The sequence below is a fragment of the Protomyctophum parallelum genome (genome assembly GCF_964188405.1).
Source record: "Protomyctophum parallelum genome assembly, chromosome: 9".
In the NCBI taxonomy this organism is placed as follows: Eukaryota; Metazoa; Chordata; class Actinopteri; order Myctophiformes; family Myctophidae; genus Protomyctophum; species Protomyctophum parallelum.
In genome coordinates, this window is record NC_139706.1 from 8,598,873 (window position 1) to 8,618,509 (window position 19,637).

The window sequence follows — 19,637 nt, forward strand, 5'->3', positions numbered from 1 at the left end:
AAACATGAGGTCCCCACGGTATACAGAACCATCCTAACCCTGACTACTCCCGATGAGCTCGTTGGTGCTATGCATGGCTTCCTCCGCCATGGGTGTGTGTGTGTGTGTGTGTGTGTGTGTGTGTGTGTGTGTGTGTGTGTGTGTGTGTCTGTCTGTGTGTCTGTGTCTGTGTGTGTGCATGCGTGCATGTGCGTGTGTGTGAATGGTTCAATCTAATGTAAATTGTAAATCGCTTAGGAGAAATGCACTATTTAGCCATCTAGACAGGCTGATAGAGATAACTCTGGGGGAAAAAGTGATCTCTCAATGTAAAGCTCCGTCCGTGGTTATAATCTCTAGCAAACTGCTAGAGATCAAAGTCTTTGTGCACACTTCCAGTAAGCCTAAGGTAGTTTTTTTTCTCCACATTTTGTGAATATTGAGGTAGGGTTAGGACGCTGATGGCCGAGTGGTTAAGGTGCGTAGGCCTACCACATACAGTATAAGCTCTGATGCAGTCCTGGGTTCGATTCCTGAGCTGACGGGCCATTGCTGTGTGTTTAGTTTAGTTTGTTTAGTTTAGTTTATTTGATCATCTTCACAGTATCAATACAATTATTCATCAACATAAGGAAACTGTTACATAGTTAGAGGTGATCAAGAGTAATCGGCTGAAGCTTCAGCCTTGGAAGTGTATTAATGCCTATCCCTACATACAACAAAAACAAAAATATTTTTGAGTTACGCAAATGGCACTATGTGTCACTCCCCCACTCTCTTCCAATTTCCTGTCAATCTACACTGTTCTATAAAAGCCCCCAATATATATATATTTCTAAAAGTTAAAAAAAGGTTTTGGTTGAAACTTTCCAAACTCTGGAGAGCCTGATGTCATAGTAAGAAGAATGGCCACATCTGAAATCCTCATGGACACCATTATTATAACCCCCATCTTGTCACACGAAATCAGCTTTGAAATGACTTACATTTGACCATAAGCACAAAACCTTTTATACATGATATTCTAGTTCTAATTCGTTCAGTGTCTTAACAGACCTGTCCAAGATGACAGAAACATGGTCAGTCTCATGGACAGCCAACATGAAGACAATTACAGAGCAGAAACTAGAGGCCTGTCCCCTAACAATGTCACTGCCCTTAGTGCCCTTCCTTGGATGCTGCTGTCTTACAGGTCAATCGTTGCCTTCTGATGGAGTCAGAGAAGGCCGCTCTGTTGTGTCCTGTGTGTTCTGTTGCCAATCCTCCGCAGAAGACTCAAATTCCACCGAGAACCTGAAAATAGATATAGGAAGGAATTTATCAAACCAGAGAGCCAGACAACTAAAACAATATAGTGAAACACAGTATAAAAACACTGTAAGGAAAACAATAATAAACCAACATACTAGGAATCAGCTACAAGATATAGAGGACTCAATAAAAACAAACAACTTCTGGGAAAATTGGAACAAACAAAACAAACAAAAACAGGGTGAGCTACTCATCCAAAATGGAGACATATGGGTAAAGCACTCTTTTGCCCAATAGAGGAAAACAAAGAGCAAAATCAACATATACATAAATTAATTGGCAAAAACACTAGAACAGTCAACATCACCAGGCATGCCGCTAGCAGACAGAGAATTCAAATGCCTACTGTTTGCATATGACCTGGTGTTATACTGTCCCCTACCAAAGAAGGATTACAACAGCACCTTGACCTCCTGCACAAACTTTCACAGACATGGGCCCTGACAGTAAATCTAACCAAGACAAAAATTATGATATTCCAGAAAAGACAAAACCACCTGAACCAACAATTCTTTCTAAATATGACGGCACTAGAACACACAAAACACTACTTACCTCGGCCTAAACATCAGTAGCACAGGTAACTTCAATAAAGCTGCGAATGACCTGAATTCAAAAGGAACGTTAAGCTAGACATCCCAATAAAAATCTGGTTAAAGATATTAGACTCCGTCATAGAACCCATGTCTCTCTATGGTTGCGAGATCTGGGGTCCCCTTGCCAACCAAGAACCTGCACGCAGAACTCTGCAAATCCATCCTTTGCACCCAGCGAAAAACCACAAACAATGCTTGCAGGGCAGAATTAGGGAGATATCCACTCATTATCAAAATAAAGAAGAGAGCACTTACATTTCATAACCACCTAAAAAGAAAGCAACCCAGACACGCTCTATAACATAGTCCTCAATCATAGTGAAAACCTACAGGGATGCCCACTTAGTCAGCTGGTCGCCTGGTCGGTCCAGGGACTATACGCACAAACGCAAGCACAACCAGCAGAAACAGAGCTTCACTTTCACTATACCAACACATACATCAGAGACACATACTTCCCACAGATTACACACACCCAAAGCGAGTTTGAATCTATGACCAACGGCAAGAAAACACAGCAGCAGATTTGTGAACTGTTGCTACAAAAGAAGGGTAGAAGGTTAGGTTAACCTTTTAATCTGAGCTTTTTTTGTATACTAGAGAATACTGAGAAAAAATGCTGCTATTTGTCCTAAAGTGACTGAAATTTGTTTCAAAAAAGCTTTATAACCTGTATAAAATGATACATTGTGACATATCTCTGTTTACTTAATGCTGTACCCCCTCCAACTGTATATACTTTCCCCATTTTCATCTGTTTTTATTGTATTTTGACACTTGCTTTGGCAATGTAAACGTATGTTTTCTCATGCCAATAAAGCTCCTTTGAATTGATATATTTGAAATATAATATGTAAGTTTTGATTTATCATGGGGACGGAAAAAAAGCAGTTGCTAGTGAGTTGTTGTACCTTTATGTCCAGATCCCTCCTTGGGACTCGATTTGGCAGTGCCATTAGTTTCTGGATCTTCTTGGTCGATGATTCCCAGATTGGAACGGAATTGATTCCAGTTCATTTCCTCCACCCTAAAGTTTGAGTAGATTTTCAAAAGTATACATTTGAAAACTTGAAATTCTGCACAATTTACTTTTGGTACTTTAAGTACATTTTTATGTCAGTACTTTTGTACTTTCACTCAAGTACATTTTGAATTCTGGTCTTGTACGTATATTGCATTATTGATACTTTTACTTAATTAAAACATTTGAGTACTTTTTCCACCACTGTTCTCATATTACACTTGTCCTGAGACAAGATGATTTACCTGAAAAAGCGGCACTCTTGACCTCTGACCCGTAGTGTCTTCAGCACTCCAGAGGTCAGTCTGTTCCTTAGGCTCTTGGGCAGGACCCTCTCCAGGTCCAAAATGGTAAGGGCCCTCTGTAGATGCAAATCAGATGTCAAAATCAAATCTAATTTTATGCAATTTCTGAGTTGATTTAAATCTTTACCTGGCTATATTGTTGCCCTTTTCCTGAGCCTATAACGTATTCACGTCTAATAAGTTTCCCTAATAATTACCAGTTATTTGAGACAGTTCGCAATCTCAGGCAAGATGAAGTCCAAAAGGGGGCTAGCGAGACTCACTTCTCTCAATACTACGGCGCTCGACATAGAGAGCTAGGTAGCATTTGTATGACATACTGTACAGGGCAACCTTTCTCATTTGTGGCATCCTCTTTGGGCATAAGTGACGGTGCCGATCAGTGCCTTTATCTTTGCACTACTGTTACTGTGTTTCCTTTTCTTCAGTTAAATCAATCGTCATTGCCATCATGTCCTGGTGTTTACTGAAAGCACAATAACACATGGTGCTGCATGCATCAAAGCCTTTCGTACCTGTAGTTTCCATATATTTTCACTCTCATTGGAGATCTTCTCCACTGTGTTCCCCATCAGCGCTATGAGCATGTTGAGCAGCAGTATGTAGGTGAGCACGATGTAAAAGATGAGCAGTATGTAGAAAACGTGCTTGTACTGCACTTGGTCTGTAAACTCCAGGTCTCCCATCCCGATGGTGAACTTGAAGAGCTCCAGTACGGTGTAAGCCATGTTGTTGTACGATGGACGTTTGCATTCATATGAAGGACCGAAACTCCTTGCTCCGCGTGGATCCGTCCCATTGTTTGCACTGGATGGTTCCTCCATAAGAGCAACAACAGCTACATGGGGGGGGGAAGGAAATCAGGAATGTTAATTTGGGTAAACGTCTGCCCCATGGGCATACTGTATAGCCTCTATACTAGAAAGACATGTTTGTATAGTCTAGTAGCCAGAATGTGAACCCGGACATGTTGAGTACACCAACGTTTTATGTTAGAAATGTTGAGTATGGGTCCCCAGCATGTTGAAACTGCCGGATAGTGCAGGTATTTTAAGGAAAACATTCATTATTATGGATATACATAAGTAAACAGTGATTCTCTGGCAAATACATGGACATTATTTTTGAACACGTATGGACCTTTGATATGAACACAGAGAATACACACATTTATCGATAGTCCAAGTGTAGCGATATTGAATGGAAAAGTACTTAGTATCAATACAATCAATTCTTTGCATTACAAAATGATATGATACGATACAAAGTCAAGTGTTGCTATTTACATATCGATATGATATACTTCGATTGTTTAAATAAAATAAAATAAAATGAATAAATGCTGTGTCGTTACACCCCCATGTACCCCCCTAGCATTTTCTGAAATGACACGGCAACCTTTCTCACAGTTTTATCCAAACCCAAGTGTTTCCTGAAAATGACCAGAAAATCCTTACCTGCAGAAAATCCAATGAGGAAGACAACATAGACCAACAGAAAGTGCATTATGTCCCCCAGGATCATCTGTGAAAAAGAAATCCTATTAGGCCTCAATGTCATAAAACAGTGTTTTTCTATTTTGTATCATGGCCCATTATTTATTCGGCATTTGTCCCCACCATTTGATGAGATTTAGCCTCTCAAACCCAAGACTTAGAAAATATTGTTGTCATTGGATATTGTCTACAAGTCCATGCTGTATTGATGTGGTACCATAGTAGAGATAACAGGCAAACGATCAAAAAGAACATTCTCTTTTTCATAGACTTCTTGTAAATTAAGTAACACAGATATTTAACAAAAATTTAACTCAAGAGTTAATGATCTAATCAGGGTCCATTTGGTTACCAACTCTCCGTCATTTAGCTGGGGACCACCTGGAACCTCCTGCCGGACCACTAGTTGAGAACCACTGTGACATAAAATATAACTGTATTTACTCAATGCAGTCGACTATTCTTACCCTTTGAATCATGACGGCGTACATGCCCATGCTCTTGGAGCCTTTTAAGTAGTGGAGGACGTTGATCCAGGCCAGAGCCAGGGAGATGACCCCAGGTCCTACGTACTCCCTCCTGCCGCAGAAGTACAACACGACACAGACCAGGAAGAGAGTCGCCTGCACGAAACTGAAGGGCAAAAGTATTCACATTTTGTTACTTAAAGGGACACTTTGCCCTTTTTGCAAAAACTACTATTATGTTAATGACGCTTAGAAGATTTAGAACACTTTCCTGGGGTCTTTATGTGTGCAATATGTGGTTTTAGATATTTTTGATTTTCGCAGGGCTCACTTACTTCCTGGACTACATCTCAGTCTCATCTCAGTAAGATAGCCCTCCCCCTGTCCACAAGGAGGATCAGTGCACCAAAGCATTATGTAGTCCAGGAAGGAAGTGAGCCCAGTGTCCATGATGTGTGTGTGAATCAGTGTGGAAGAAGTTGTTTGTAGGCTGGCAGCAGCAGTTCATGACAGTTGTCCAGCACTCTACTTAACATTCTTTTACCCAGTGTTTTATTTTATCCTTGAAGTAGCTCAAGTTGGAGCAAACTACCTGAACAAACTATATAATTCACTAACTGAGGAAGCAGATCTTCAAGCTCTACTGTGTTTGGAATCCAGGGAGAATTGGAGCTGAGGAGTGAATTGTTTGGAGCAGGAGTTGTCCTTCAGGATTTCTTGGATTTGCCTGTTTTGAGTCAACCATATTCACCTAAGGAACATACAGGATTACAGGTAACCCAACTCCATATATGGAAAGGCCTACTTAACTGAGAGCAAGAGGAGTTTGCCCCCCATTGCCTAAACAGAAAGAGGATATTTCCCATTAACATTGCAAACTGAGGATCGTTATTTTTATTTTTAATTGAACTGATTTATTTCCTGAAGACTCATTTTGGTTATTTTAAGGTTGAATTATCCCCATTTGAAGGTTTTGAGTTGAACGTTGACTGATTTATAATTTTTGTTTTGGGGTTCCTTATTTGAAATGCCTTTAAAAAATCCTTAAGTGAATTGACAGAATTTTGAATGCTATTAGTTTTTTGTTATTTTCTTTGAAAGCAAATGTTGTGATCTCATCCCTGCTTCACATTCAATACAAACTGTTCCAATCTAATTTAAGGGTAATGCATGTTTTGTAATAATCAAAATCTACAAAGTAACTAGAGTAAAAGTACAATATTTGGATCAGATGTAATGAAGTAGAAGTAAAAGTAGTGGAAATACTTAAGTAAAGTACAAATAGCCTACCTCAAACTTGTACTTACAGTAGCCTACAGTACTTAAGTAAATGACTGTACTTAGTTAATTTCCACCACTGCTAAAGGGGCAGAGAGAATTAATCTTTTATAATAAAACAAATGTCTTGCAACAGCAGTGTCAAAATTCTGTCACACAGTTATTAGACCCCATCTTGTTTTTCTTTTAGAACTCAGTTTGTTCAAATATACTTACAACAGAATGTCACAGAAGCCGTCGATATACAGCGATTTGGGATTTGGGGGTTTTCTCTTGAAATCAATGATCTGTGGATATTAGAAAGAAAAAAAACGTGTGGGGTTTGTACAGGTTCTTAATTGCCAGCTCAATAAAGTAACACCCCTACAATAGTTCTCCTTTTACATGTTTTCAGTTATTCCCTTCTTAACCCTGATCTCTGTTATCGAGAATTGCAGTATTCACACACAGCGGTTTTTGTGCACACGTGCTTCTGTCAGCTGCACGTGTGTGTGATGTTTTTATTTCTTATTTTGTACACTGTAAGCATTGCCGGTCATACAGTATAGGGCCTACGCCTGTACAGTACGTAGGCCTACTCCCCTCTGTGCTTCCAGAGTCAGATACCGATCACGTGAAGGAAGATAAGGTACAACAAACCCTCAGTGTTAATGCTGTGTGTAAAACACACTGTTTCAACACACTCACTCACTCATCCCTTAATTGCTCTCGTGCTCTTGCAAGTTGGAATTGCTTCTTTTGTTCTAGTATAGTTCAAACAATGGGATGTTGTTTCTAGTATTTCAAACAATGGAAACAATTATGTTCCATTCTTCAGAGAGGTATTAGTTTAGGTTTGGTTAGCCTAGAATCAATGATTATTGATGCTGCAACTTTAACTTCTAACTAGCTTTAGTAGTTGTAGTAGTAGTAGTAGTAGGCTAGTAGTTGTTGATATACCGTAGTTCAGGTGCGCCCACACTCTTTTGACTTGAAAGCCACTATCAAAATGCCCAAAAATTGTGTTATCCCATTGCTGAAAATCGTTTAAAAAAAATTACCTTTGGAATACGGACGCTGATGTTACAGTACATAATAGAAGGGTGAAAATATACTTTGTTTTTTGCATATTACTTTGTGATCTACCTGCACAGCCTTAATCTACCTTTTGGGCACCCCTGCCGTAGTTGTATAGTAGCCAGTAGTGGTCTGTAGTAGTTCATTTTGTATTCTAGAATAGACTGACTGCTTAGTAAGCACTAAACTGATTGTACGGTACCAATGTACGGTGAAAGACTGGGCCATTTGGTACATTCTTACCGCTTTGTAGAAAAAGTAGACGGCACAAAGGATGATGAACACCTCTCCGGTGCATCGAAGGAAGTCAAGTGGGTCATTCTCAACGGGAAAGGGTGGCTGTAATTCAAAAGGTCGGAAGAACGTTTTTTTTAAACGGATTGAATTGTGAACATATACTTGCTATTGTTTCTTCTCGTTGTGTGTTTGTCTTACGTGTCCTTCCTTCCTGTATAAGGCCACTGCGGTGAAGATGCTCAGATACACCATGTAACTCAGGAAGTTCATTAGGAATATCTTTGCGGCGAACCGATCCCATTTCTCCTGTAGAAGACTTTGAAGAGGCTCGATCTGAAGCATCTCATGACGATTCTGAGGTTTAAGGTTCATAGCAGACAAGAATCATCAACTGAACTTTAGGGGCCCAGCAGACGCAGATTCTATTTAACATTCTCATGATTATCATCATAGTAGATAAAAAATAATTAATTGACACGACATGGATAAAATTACGATTTAGTTTCCCCCCCCCCCCCCCCCCCCCCCAGGCTGATCTGTTTGTTCATAACGGTATGGGACAACTGCTGTAGGTGATTGGGTCAAGGTCAAAGTACACAAAAAAGTTAAATTTGTTTTTCAGACAAATCTTCCATTGATTATGCACCAATGTTCCTAAATTGCTTCTCCCATACAGTCAACTCAGTTTTTTCTGTGTACATACGGTAATATACACCAAGTGCATTAATAGTTATTTCACTATATAGCCTATTCCATATTGCATAACTGTATTTCCCTTCTGTATCTTTTCCTTTCTCTTCATATATTTGACTTACTTGTGCACATTTTAGATTTTGAGGGGGTTCCAGGGGGTCCCCAGATAAATTATCTATAGTTATAGGAACCAAATGGATCCTGTGGCTGGAACTCGTTATGGTGATCCACGATCCAATGCGGGGGTTCTCAAAGTGAGGACTATTTAAAAAAGCAATTGACATTCTTTTCCAATCTTTGTGACATTTTTTCAGATGGCGGGGGTCCATGGCAATGAAATACACATTCATTTAGGGTTGAAAAAGTTTGAGGCACCACTGGCAAAGCCAATGGATTGGGTCGGACAATCAACGCATACCACTTGTTTTGTTTCGACTTTGTTCTTACCGGAATCCCAGTGCCGAAGACTATAATCTCCAACACGGAATTCTCTTCGGTGGTATCGATGGAACTCATGTCGTAGAGCGATGATTGGATAGGTCCATACACCCATTCTGTGAACTTCCTGGAGAGCGATCTGGTCTCCTCGTCCATGAACTCACGTTGCAGCATGTGTGTGAGCACCTGTTTGGCAAATGATCAATCAGAGAGGCCCACAGTTCTAGACTTGTGTAGGCTACTAGGCAGGCAGGTATCTGTCAGTTTGATCAGTTCAAGTAATTACTTGACACATTCTAAAAGACTGGTTCCCTGGGTGGGACAGAAACTACCACCAAATGATCCTTCTTGGCATTCGTCTCGTATCTTGGGAACACCTATGGTATGACACTCGTGTGAAGTGAGGGGCGCTAATATATTAAAGTCTAACTCATGTTGCTATGATTAGGTGATGTAAAACAAACATTACATTCTCTTTATTGCTAATGGCATTTAATGTTTGTGTTAGGGACAAGATGACGTAAATTTTCCCTTCATTGTCACTGCCGTTTTTAAAATAAACATTGAACTAAAAACAAACATTAAACCTGTATATAGGAGGGGCTAGCGCCCCTCAAAAATCACTATAATTGGGAGATCTAAAGGTCAGAGTTCATTTGACAAATCACTGTGAGCTTCAGTTCTTGAAACCTTTCCCATGACCCTCTCCCATATTTCCGCATTTCGTGGAAACTGCAAAGAGTGTCGGAGGAAGAAAAACAGTAGGAAAACAACAGGGGCCTTCACCCCTTTGGCCTTGGTCCCTAATAAGATACGTTCTCACTTTATAACAAACCTACCCCAATCTTGCCCATCTTGGCCGCTAACTTCATCGGGGTCAGCCCATTGATGTTTTTAATGGATTCCAATGTCATGTCGCCTTCCATCGTATGTTTGGCGTGTTGAATGAGAATTTCGTCGTACATTCTCGTGATAAAGGCGGTGGTTTCTGGTTTGTTGTCTGCTATGGTCACCAGGGCGTGTAAGACGGTGTTTCCTTGGGAGTCTGTGTCAGTGACGTCGGCACACTTGTAAGGGTTATCCAAGAGGAAGGACACCACATCCAGCTGGTTGGTGCATGCTGCCAGTGACAGAGGAAGTTCACCTAATAAAAGATTTATAAAAAAACATAAAGGAGTTGACCTTTGAGGTTATAAGCTACTGTACATGGCTCAAAAAAACGTAGTTTTCGTTTTTGGCTAGGTGGCCCAGGCTTCATCCAATCAGGATAGAGAGGGGCCTTCCGCCAATCATGATCAAGCGGGGGCGGGCCTTGGTGTGTGTGCTGTTGACTGGTCGCATGTCCCCCAAATCACCCAAATCACCGAATGCTCCTTTAAGGTCATTGTCAAGACGAAAGTACTCACCAAAATAAAAGCCTGAGGCTGGTCGTTCGATCGTGCGATACTGGAAGAATGACCCGTTTGCTTTTGCTTGCACATATGCTCCTTTCTGGACCAGCAGTTTAACATGCTCAAAGCTTCTTCTCTCAATGGCAATGTGCAGGGCAGACTGACCTGGAAGTAGAGGCAACAAATGGGAGATACAATATGTAATGGAGAAAACGCTTTTATTTTGAAAGAGTGTGGGCCAACAGGAAGCTCGCTCACTCGCTCACCTGAGCCAGACTGACAGATAAAAGACAGCCCAACATAACATCAGTCAGAGGAAAAGGAAATGTTTGTTCCTCACCATGCTTCTCTCAAACAGAGGATTGAAAGATAAGCCCTAACGGGATAAATTGGACTGCCAAACGGATCGAGTGAGTACAAACTAAGGAGACAATAATTATATTAAATGAAAATGGAACTCTCAGATTTTAATTTGTGCTTTATTGACTTTAGACTTTCTTGGACACACAATATGATTGATCAGAGTGACATCATGCCCATGGGAAACCTGGTTAGCACCTAGCTGGAGAGGGAACAAGGTGAATGTTCATTTTATGGTTATTTGTTTGTGTCATATTGTTGTGGGATTTTATTGTTGTAGTTGGTGGTCTGCTTATGTGATATTGTGGTTTGATATATACCTTTTATTTGTAAATAGTATTTGTTTATGTCTGCTTATATTGATTATACGTTTTGTGCTTTGTTTTTAGTTTTCACGTTGATCTATGAATAAAGAAACTTCACATCATCAGTCGGCCTTCAACCTCTTTATCCAGCCTGGTATGCTACACAATACACATTTGTGAAACTATTATGGCTGAATCAGTATAGTATGAAAACTGTTGCAAAAGGATCACAATTATGTATCCCAAGTAAACAATGATGATATCAGCCTTCACTGAAATCCGTCTTGCGACACAACCGTGGAATAGATAGACTAGACATGGAATAGAATAGACTAGACATGGAATAGAAATAATCAAGTATACCTCCTGAGTCCTCATTTGGGAAAATTCCAACAAAATCAATAGGGCTACTGTACTTTTAGGTATCTTACAGTGTCGGCATAGAAATGACAGTTCCCCATTTATTTTATTGTCAATAGAAGAAAAACAACAAAGTGTTGTACCCAGCTGCCCTTTTTTCGTATTTCTAATTATTTGTCCAAAAAATTGTGTTTGTTGTCATGATTCATCATGCTCCGAGTTGGCTTTGTCTGAGGCTTACAGATATTTAAATAAATACTTTTTGAAATGGTCTATGGGGAAAATGCATGGGGAATTATTTTCTGGGTCCCATGTCGTTCTGAAAGGGGGCTCCCTGCGACGTAAATTGTAAATGAGCAAATAGTTTTGGGCTTGTTTACCAACCTTTGTAGTAAACATCTGTGTATGACGCGTTGACAAAGTCTCCCAGATCTCCGGTTTGATCTGCTATGTCAAGAAGGACCTCAATGGTGTCATTCTGGTCTCCTTTCAGGTTCATCAGAGCTTTCAGAAGTGCTGTTTTCCCATTTGTTTGATCTGAAAAAAAAAAAAAAATCATTACCTCACAATTTCATTTAGGCAAATTCCAGTCCCTAGAGATTAATTATCCTATTAATAATGATTAGGAGAAGTGGGCAAAGACCCATAGACATTACACACAGACACAGGGGATCATTGGAACTCAATGGGGCCAGTTCCCAGGGGGCCTTGCTACCAGGGGCCATATAGGCAGACCATGAGATAATGGGCCCCTGGGCATGGACACAGTCTTTAGGCCTTGGTAAGGAATCTCACTTGTCCCAGCCAGGTAACGCCTATACTATAGTAGATAACATAACATTATATGTTTATCTTATCCCAATTATCCAATTTACCTCCTAGCTCAGGGCCCCCTGGGCCTAACAGACTCAATGGATAGTCCTCAACGGCCCCTGGCAGGGGAGGAGTCCTCCCTGGCAGGGGAGGAGTCCTCCCTGGCAGGGGAGGACTAACCTCGCCTCACCAGGCTTTCCACCACCTTGGAGGAAAGCCTGGTCTCTGTTTCAAAAGTCCGTATGACCCGGAGGGGAGCGGATGATATGGTTACGTCATGTTGTAGTATTGTTTTGTAGTCGACAGACGGGAACAACAGGCGGCGGCAACTTCCCTTTCCCTCTCAATAAAAGCTCTCGTAGCCTGTAGCTTTTATTGGGAGGGAAAAGGAAGTTGCCGCCGCCTGTTGTTCCTGTCTGTCGACTTCTTGGGACTACAAAACAATACTACAACATGACCATGACGTAACCATATGATCCGCTCCCGCCCGGATCATATACCGAAATGAAATTCGGTGCCCAGGCTAGGGGAGGACTCCTCCCCTGCCAGGGGCCGTTGGGCAGGCCCAATGACAAGTTATTAAAATGGATGGCCCACGTACACAAGTAAGTGGGCCCTTCTGCCCGGCGTCTATACAGTACAAGGTCACTTATATGGCCGTAACAGAAACCACAGCCCCCCCTAACATGCAAACAAATATCTTGTAAATGATGTAGATTAGATCCCTATGAGTCTTAATCTGTCCCTTAACACACAGTTAATATACAAGATCTGGCCCAGGCCGTAGCGTAACGGTCTGGGCACCGGACTGGTAATCCAGTCGCAGTGTGCCGCGGGTTCGACTCCCGGACCCGACACGGCCTTTACTGCATGTCATCCCCCCATCTCTCTCCCGTTTCCTGTCAGCCTACTGTCTGTCCCTTCAAAAAATCAATAAAAGGCGTAAGCCGCAAAAAAATATCTTAAAAAAAAAATATATACAAGATCTACAGCTACAGCTGGTGGAGATCTGCATATCATATGGAGCACACCGTCTTAGGTCATTCTCAAGCTTATGTGGCACAACCACAAACGGTGTCCAAAGTGTTCCCTGCAATTTGCATTAAAAATAATAATAGTCCAGACACTGTTGTTAACTCCCACTATGTATTGCAGATGGTAGTGGTAAAAACAACATAGTGCAGACTCTATCATTATTTTAATGCTGATCCTCTGTTTGTTCAGCATTTGATCACCAGCATACAGTGGACCTGCACGCTTTTACTGTAGCTCCCTTTGTTCCCTGTGATTTACAGTAAACGCACCTAGTTTGAAGTTGATTAGTCACGTGGTTCTCAATATTTTCTATAGGGACACACATACAGTACATAGACAGACACAAGGAGATGTTGTGCATTTACTGTATTGATAAAAGATTGTAAACCGTTTCCACAAAACCTTGTATTTGCATTGGCAAATACGATTATAACTGACTATCGCTGACCTTAAAAGCAGAACAAATCTGTGAAACATAATAGATGCATTGTTTCATGTAGACGACAGAAATGACAAATCCAACGAATCTGCTACAACGCAAGGTTATTAAAAAAGAATCACACTATAGTGTGAAGTGAGGGGCTCTCTTATGATCATACATCATCCTACTTCATCACATTCCGGCCAATCACAGTTGGCGTCCTCAATTTTCCGTCCTAACTTTTTATCCTCATATTCCGTGCTCAGCCAATCAAATCATCGCTATTAGGTACACACAAACACACAAAGGAGGGGGTAGCGCCCCTCAACAAACAGATGGGGTAGTGCTAATTGGACTTCATTTAAAAATCACACTCATGTGAAGTGATCGCCAGACGCAGCGAGGGCAGTATTTATATCACTCCGATGACGTTTACAGTAAATGACAATTTACTACCCTAAACAAAAATTAAATAGCCTTGGCTGGTAAAAACTTACATCATCCATCCATGACTAATCTAAACAAACGTTAAATCCATAGTCTTGGCTGGCAAAAAATACATAGATACCCTAAACAAACTCCAAATTCCAATGGCTGCCACACGCCATCATTTTGGAAAGCCGTGCAATGGAGGGGTTTTCCCTTCAGGGGTAGCCACAGCGAATCATCTGCCATCCATCTCACCCTGTCCTCCATCATGCCTCCTCTTCTCTCACACCAACTAAGTTGAAGTTCATGTCCTCTTTCACTACCTCCATAAATATTCTCTTTGGTCTTCCTCTGTGCCTCCTGCCTGGCAGTTCCAAGCTCAACATGCTTCTACTGATATACTCACGCTCACCTCCTCTCTACATGTCCAAACCATCTCAGTCTGGCCTCTCTGGCATTATCTCCAAAACATCTGTGCCTGTCTCTGATGTACTCGTTCCTGATCCTATCCATCCTTGTTGCTCCTCAACATTTTAGTCTCTGCTACCTCCAGCTCTGCTTCCTGTCTTTTCCTCAGTGCGACTGTCTCCAACGTCTAAAAACCATACAACATAGCTTGTCTTGTACACCTTCCCTTTCATTCTTTTTTTTTTAAGTAAATTTTATTCAAAGAGTTGGATCATGTGCAGTTTTCACAGAGAGAGAATACGACTCTTCAGGTTTTTTTACATTTTCTCCCACAACTCCCTTCCCAGTCCTCCCCACCCACCCACCATCTTTCCCCACGAGGCCAGACATACAAACAACATACGTACAAACACAGGTATATATATAAAAAGAAATAATAATAATAATTTGAGTACAAAGCAATACACACAACATACAGTATATACAGGTATAAAACCAATGGGTAATAGATAAGATACTAAGAGACAGAGAAAGGGATCACATGGTTATGGTTAATAACAACTTCAATGGGGGGTAAGATTAACAATAATACAAACGGGTAAATAAAAATAAAACAAAGTAATATTAAATGAAAATTATTATATATATATATATATATATATATATATATATATATATATATATATATATATATATATATATATATATATATATAAATAAAAATAAAATAAAAAAACTATATATATACATATAAAGAGATAAAGCGCTTAATTGGCTCATTTCTCGACTCTCATGTGTAATGATTTCCGACATATTATGCTATATATATTGCACCAGGTAGAGATCCGCACACCAACACCATGTGTCTTCAGTCAGGTGAAAGTGATTCTAAACTGCTTACATACGATATTAAAGGTTGCCAATGGTTGTAAAATTTGTCAGAGGACCCTCGAATTGTGAATTTGATCTTTTCAAGTTTCAGAAAGGACATAACATCAATCAACCATGATTTAGCCGAGGGAGGGGACTCAGCCTTCCACTGTAAAAGTATCCTCCTGCGGGCGATTAATGAGGCGAAGGCAATAACATTAAGTTGCTTTCTGGGTAAAACTACATCCTCCTCCGGGATTCCAAAAATTGCAATTTGGGGGCAAGGCAAAATGGTTGTCTCCAGCACTTCAGAAATTATGTCAAAGAAAGATTTCCAGAATGGGATCAATTTGGGGCAAGACCAGAACATGTGGGACAGATTCCCTGGTGATTGTGAACATCTATCGCAACTATCCGTCATGCCCGGATATATTTTAGATAACCTTGCTTTACTGTAATGAGTTCTGTGGAGAACTTTAAACTGAATGAGGCTAAGCCTAGCACAGGAAGAAGAAGAATTAACCCTCTCCGTTGCCTGCTCCCACCACTCATCTGAAAATGCGATCTCCAATTCGGCCTCCCAGCCTGCCCTGATCTTATCCAAACCCGGGTCTCTGCGGGGGATAGTCTCATAGAGACAAGAAACAACACCTCTAGCTAGGCTTGCTGCAGGCATAAAGACCTCCACACCCGACCGCATAGATAACTGCGGGAATGTTGGAGAGTGGGTTTTAACAAAGTGTCGAACCTGAAAATATCTAAACCGGTCAGATTGTCGCAGGTCATAAGTTGCACACAAATCTCCGAATTCTGCAAATTGGCCATCTATATACAAGTCTCGGAAGTAAATCAGACCTTCTCTTCCCCATGGAGCAAACCCAGAGTCCAATTTAGCAGGTAAAAAAAGATGATTATTGCAGATGGGTGCTGACATGGTGAGCAATGACCAACCAAACTCCTTCCTAATCTGTCCCCAAACCTTAAGTGTTGAGACAACAATCGGGTTTGTACTGTATTTTGACGGCACAAAAGGTACAGGACTACACACTTCCCTTTCATTCTTGCTGATACTTTCCTATCGCACAACACACCTGGCACTTTTCTACATCCATTCCAACCTGCTTGCACTCATTTTCTTCACCTCTTCTTCACCCCCCACACTCTCCATTGCTCTGATCATGTTGACCCTAATTAAGTACTTAAAGTCAAGGTCACGTTTATACAGCAGGTAAACAAAAAGCCTCCACCTTCTTTATGTGTACTCCTACTCCCTGTAACCTCACCGTTCCACCTGGTTTCCTCTCATTCACACAATATTAAAAGTGTTATTTAATAAGTAGGCCTTTATTTTACCTTTACATTCCACTTCCACATACTGTAAATATAATTAATCAATCACCTGGACATTAATTTTGTCATTTCCTAAAGTTATTTAACTTGAGGCTGGCGTATCAATCTGAACCTTATTTAACATATATATTTGTATGCATTCTATAAAACGTTGTAGTCCTAGAGGAGGCAACAAAGAGAGCTAAAGAAAGGGACATGCAACTCCCTTTCACTAGGCAAAGACAATAACATAATTAAACTTGCCTGTGAATTCTGGACTTGTAAGAAGCTTATTTTTAGCTCGCAGGTAATCAAGCAAGCCAATGAGTTCAGTCTTGTCTCCTTTTGATGCAGCCAGGAAGACCCTTCCCATGGTAAATGCACCAATGGAATCGACAACAGAGCTGTAGTTTTCACTGCAACATAGATTAAGATTATGGTTAATCACCAACACAAACCAACAACACACAACACAATGCACTGTGAGCTTGTAGGTCTGCTATTTTCTGACCTAAAAGCATCATTTTGATCATGGAAATGCATATTCACCATGTATTATGGTCCATAATACAAAAAACTAACATATTAGGCTATACAGTAGGAGACCTTTACAATGCAAGCCGACACTCGTTTACCTGTAACTGGTTACCTCCGTAACCTGACACTTAGTTTGCATAGAGCACAAAAATGTTGTGTGTTCAAACAATGAAACTGTCTTTGTCTCCAGCAAATAGACCTAGTACGTATATCAGTTGCATGTAGGCTATAGTAGTCTTCTTCACAGTGAGAAAGCAAACTATAATTTTCCAAATATAGCATCATTATACTGTAACTACTTACCTAATAGCTACAGCTGTAACGGTATCCATCGGAGTGGGACTCCTTAAATGTTCCTTACTGAGGAGCCATCCCAGACCATCAAGTTCTATATCCTGTTCCGTTTCACATGGCCCTGTTCCAACGCCACCCGCTGGGTCCTGTGTGTCACTGTCAGCAGGAACATCTTGTCCATCTTGTGTAGAGTTGTTGCTCATTCTATCCAAGTCTTGGAGGTGGCTGTTGTGATCGTCACAGCCTTTGGTTTCCACCCAAATGCTATTGAATTCCACAGTGCTACAGCCTTTCTGAGTGTGTCTGTTGCTGCAGGCAGAGGAATGATGCAGGTTGTGGATGAGTGTGCAATAGTGCTGTAGGTAGGTGGAGGTGTGCTGGTACAGGTTACCTTGGCTATGCTCCTCCCTCTACCCCCGAGGGCACCTTTGTTGTCCATGAACAGATTTTCCTGTTGTTGTAGGGTTGTCGAACAGGATGGGATTCTGAGAGGCACACTTCAAAGAACTGGTTCCCAAACGGTGGGTCATTTGTGGGTCACAGACCAATTTGTATTGGTGGGTCACGAGTTCACGACTTGAGTACAAATCCCATTTAAAAAACATATATAGCCTATGTTTTGTTTTTCTTCAAATAAGATGAAAAATAATTGTATAGCCTACATTTTAAAACAAACGCATACATCTAAGAAATTTCCAAAAAATATTTAGTAGTGAAAGTAGCATGATCTACAAGCTCGCAACACGGTGCAAAGCGACACGTTGTGTGCTTCTGCTAATCTCTCTTTTGGGTCTCGACCAGGCCCGGCTTGGACAGTCTGGCAATTCTGGCACATGCCAGAAGGGCTGGGCAGTCATGGGGTCGGGGCTGAGCCAAACTGATAAGAAAAAGTAATACAAAGAAGACATAGTAGCGTCTTTGGGCCGTATTCTGGCCCGGTGAAGACCACAAATGCCAGGGCCGATTTTCTGTGACCTTTTGACCTCTACCCATTCATCAATAGTCACCCATGCCTTTTGCATTCTTAATCTGGCTCAGCCCAAACATAGCTTCTTTGTCCTTTAAGAAGGTAGGCTATTTAGTTGCTCTATTGTCATTGTTTTATCTCCTGAGTCCCCATCTGTGTGAGTGACTAGTCTGAGTGGCATCACCACAATCATCGTAAATCCGTCTATTAGTAATAATAACAATAGACTAGAGGGTATGCGCGTGACATCATCATCAAACCAGGAAGTTATGCAGGAATGTCTACTGAGTGGCAAAAACTACTTTCTGGCCTTGACAGCCCATGCATCCAAACAGAAAATTGCATTAAACGACATTAAACAATGTTAAACTCACTTTTCCTGTCACTTTGCCACTCGATTTGCCATTCACTTTATGCATGCGCATACCCTCTATAACGACGACAACAACAACAACAACAACAACATCAACATACTGTACTAGAATCAAGACTCTATTGACAATTAAGTTGACCAGCCAAAGAAGTTGAAGTTTGACATTACAGTTTATATAAAATGCTGTTCTCCCTTACATGCACTCATTCCAACTTCCCATTCATCTTCAGAAAAGCTAGACATGAAAAATATGAAATGAATGGACATTCCTTTCATAGCGCAACACTGCACTCAAGTTTCAAGAGTAGAGAGAGAGAGAGAGCAAAGAGAAATTAATCAATCATTGATGATGTGCAAAAATGGTGGATTAAGGGATGAACATCTTTTGTCTGGACAAAATAAATTGTGAAATTGAGGCACTGTACCTGTCCTTTTAAAAGGTGAGTGCTACCATACCAGTTGGGTCTATAGTAGCCTACATGTTTTGGGTGGTTTAGCAAGTTTTATTTTGGGGAGATTGTGGCCAACTCCTCTATTGTCTATAATACATTTCTTTGGGAATTCGAGGAAAGTTCATCTGGTACATCAGAGGAAATAGATGAAATACCATTTTTACATTTTCATGAATAACAAGACATTCAAAGCAGACTGCAATTTAACAGGCTGAGCTGGATAGTCAGTTGGAAATGCATTTTGTTTGGAAATACTGTGTAAAGAAATGAAGTTCTTCTGCATTGTATAGGCCTACTTGTGGAGAAGGATGGATATGTTATATTAACATATTTTAATCCTGAAATTCTGTGACATTTCAGCAGTATCTCTGGGTCTGTAGGCCGTATACCTTCAAAAGAAATAATAAAGAACTGTT

General features: G+C 40.7%; 1 protein-coding gene across 2 annotated transcripts; it reads right to left on the reverse strand.

The window, feature by feature from the left end:
- Positions 1-186: 186 nt before the first annotated feature.
- On the reverse strand, positions 187-17,881 carry LOC310864823 (transient receptor potential cation channel subfamily V member 1-like). 2 transcript variants are annotated; one of them, XM_083773616.1, is made up of 15 exons: positions 17,439-17,881; positions 16,863-17,014; positions 11,678-11,830; positions 10,284-10,433; positions 9,717-10,021; positions 8,887-9,063; positions 7,945-8,100; positions 7,753-7,848; positions 6,670-6,740; positions 5,176-5,341; positions 4,670-4,736; positions 3,728-4,050; positions 3,153-3,268; positions 2,798-2,913; positions 187-1,272 (listed from the first exon to the last, which is right to left on the reverse strand). In XM_083773616.1, exons 1-15 carry the CDS (start codon positions 17,630-17,632, stop codon positions 1,196-1,198), a joined length of 2,319 nt encoding a protein of 772 aa, XP_083629742.1. In that variant the 5' UTR covers positions 17,633-17,881; the 3' UTR covers positions 187-1,195. The 2 variants fall into 2 exon arrangements, with proteins under 2 accessions (XP_083629742.1, XP_083629743.1); XM_083773617.1 differs by lacking the exon at positions 16,863-17,014 and having other exon boundaries at positions 17,439-17,541.
- Positions 17,882-19,637: the final 1,756 nt, after the last annotated feature.

What these genes read in the sequence shown, in the direction of transcription:
- LOC310864823 (XM_083773616.1), bottom strand. Translation starts at nt 17,632, where the DNA reads ATGAGCAACAACTCTACACAAGATGGACAAGATGTTCCTGCTGACAGT. An exon ending in GGCTTCTGTGACATTCTGTT is followed by an intron (nt 5,342 to 6,669) that starts GTAAGTATATTT and finishes TTTGCCCTTCAG; the next exon opens with TTTCGTGCAGGCGACTCTCT. An exon ending in ACGCCGTCATGATTCAAAGG is followed by an intron (nt 4,737 to 5,175) that starts GTAAGAATAGTC and finishes TCTTTTTCACAG; the next exon opens with ATGATCCTGGGGGACATAAT.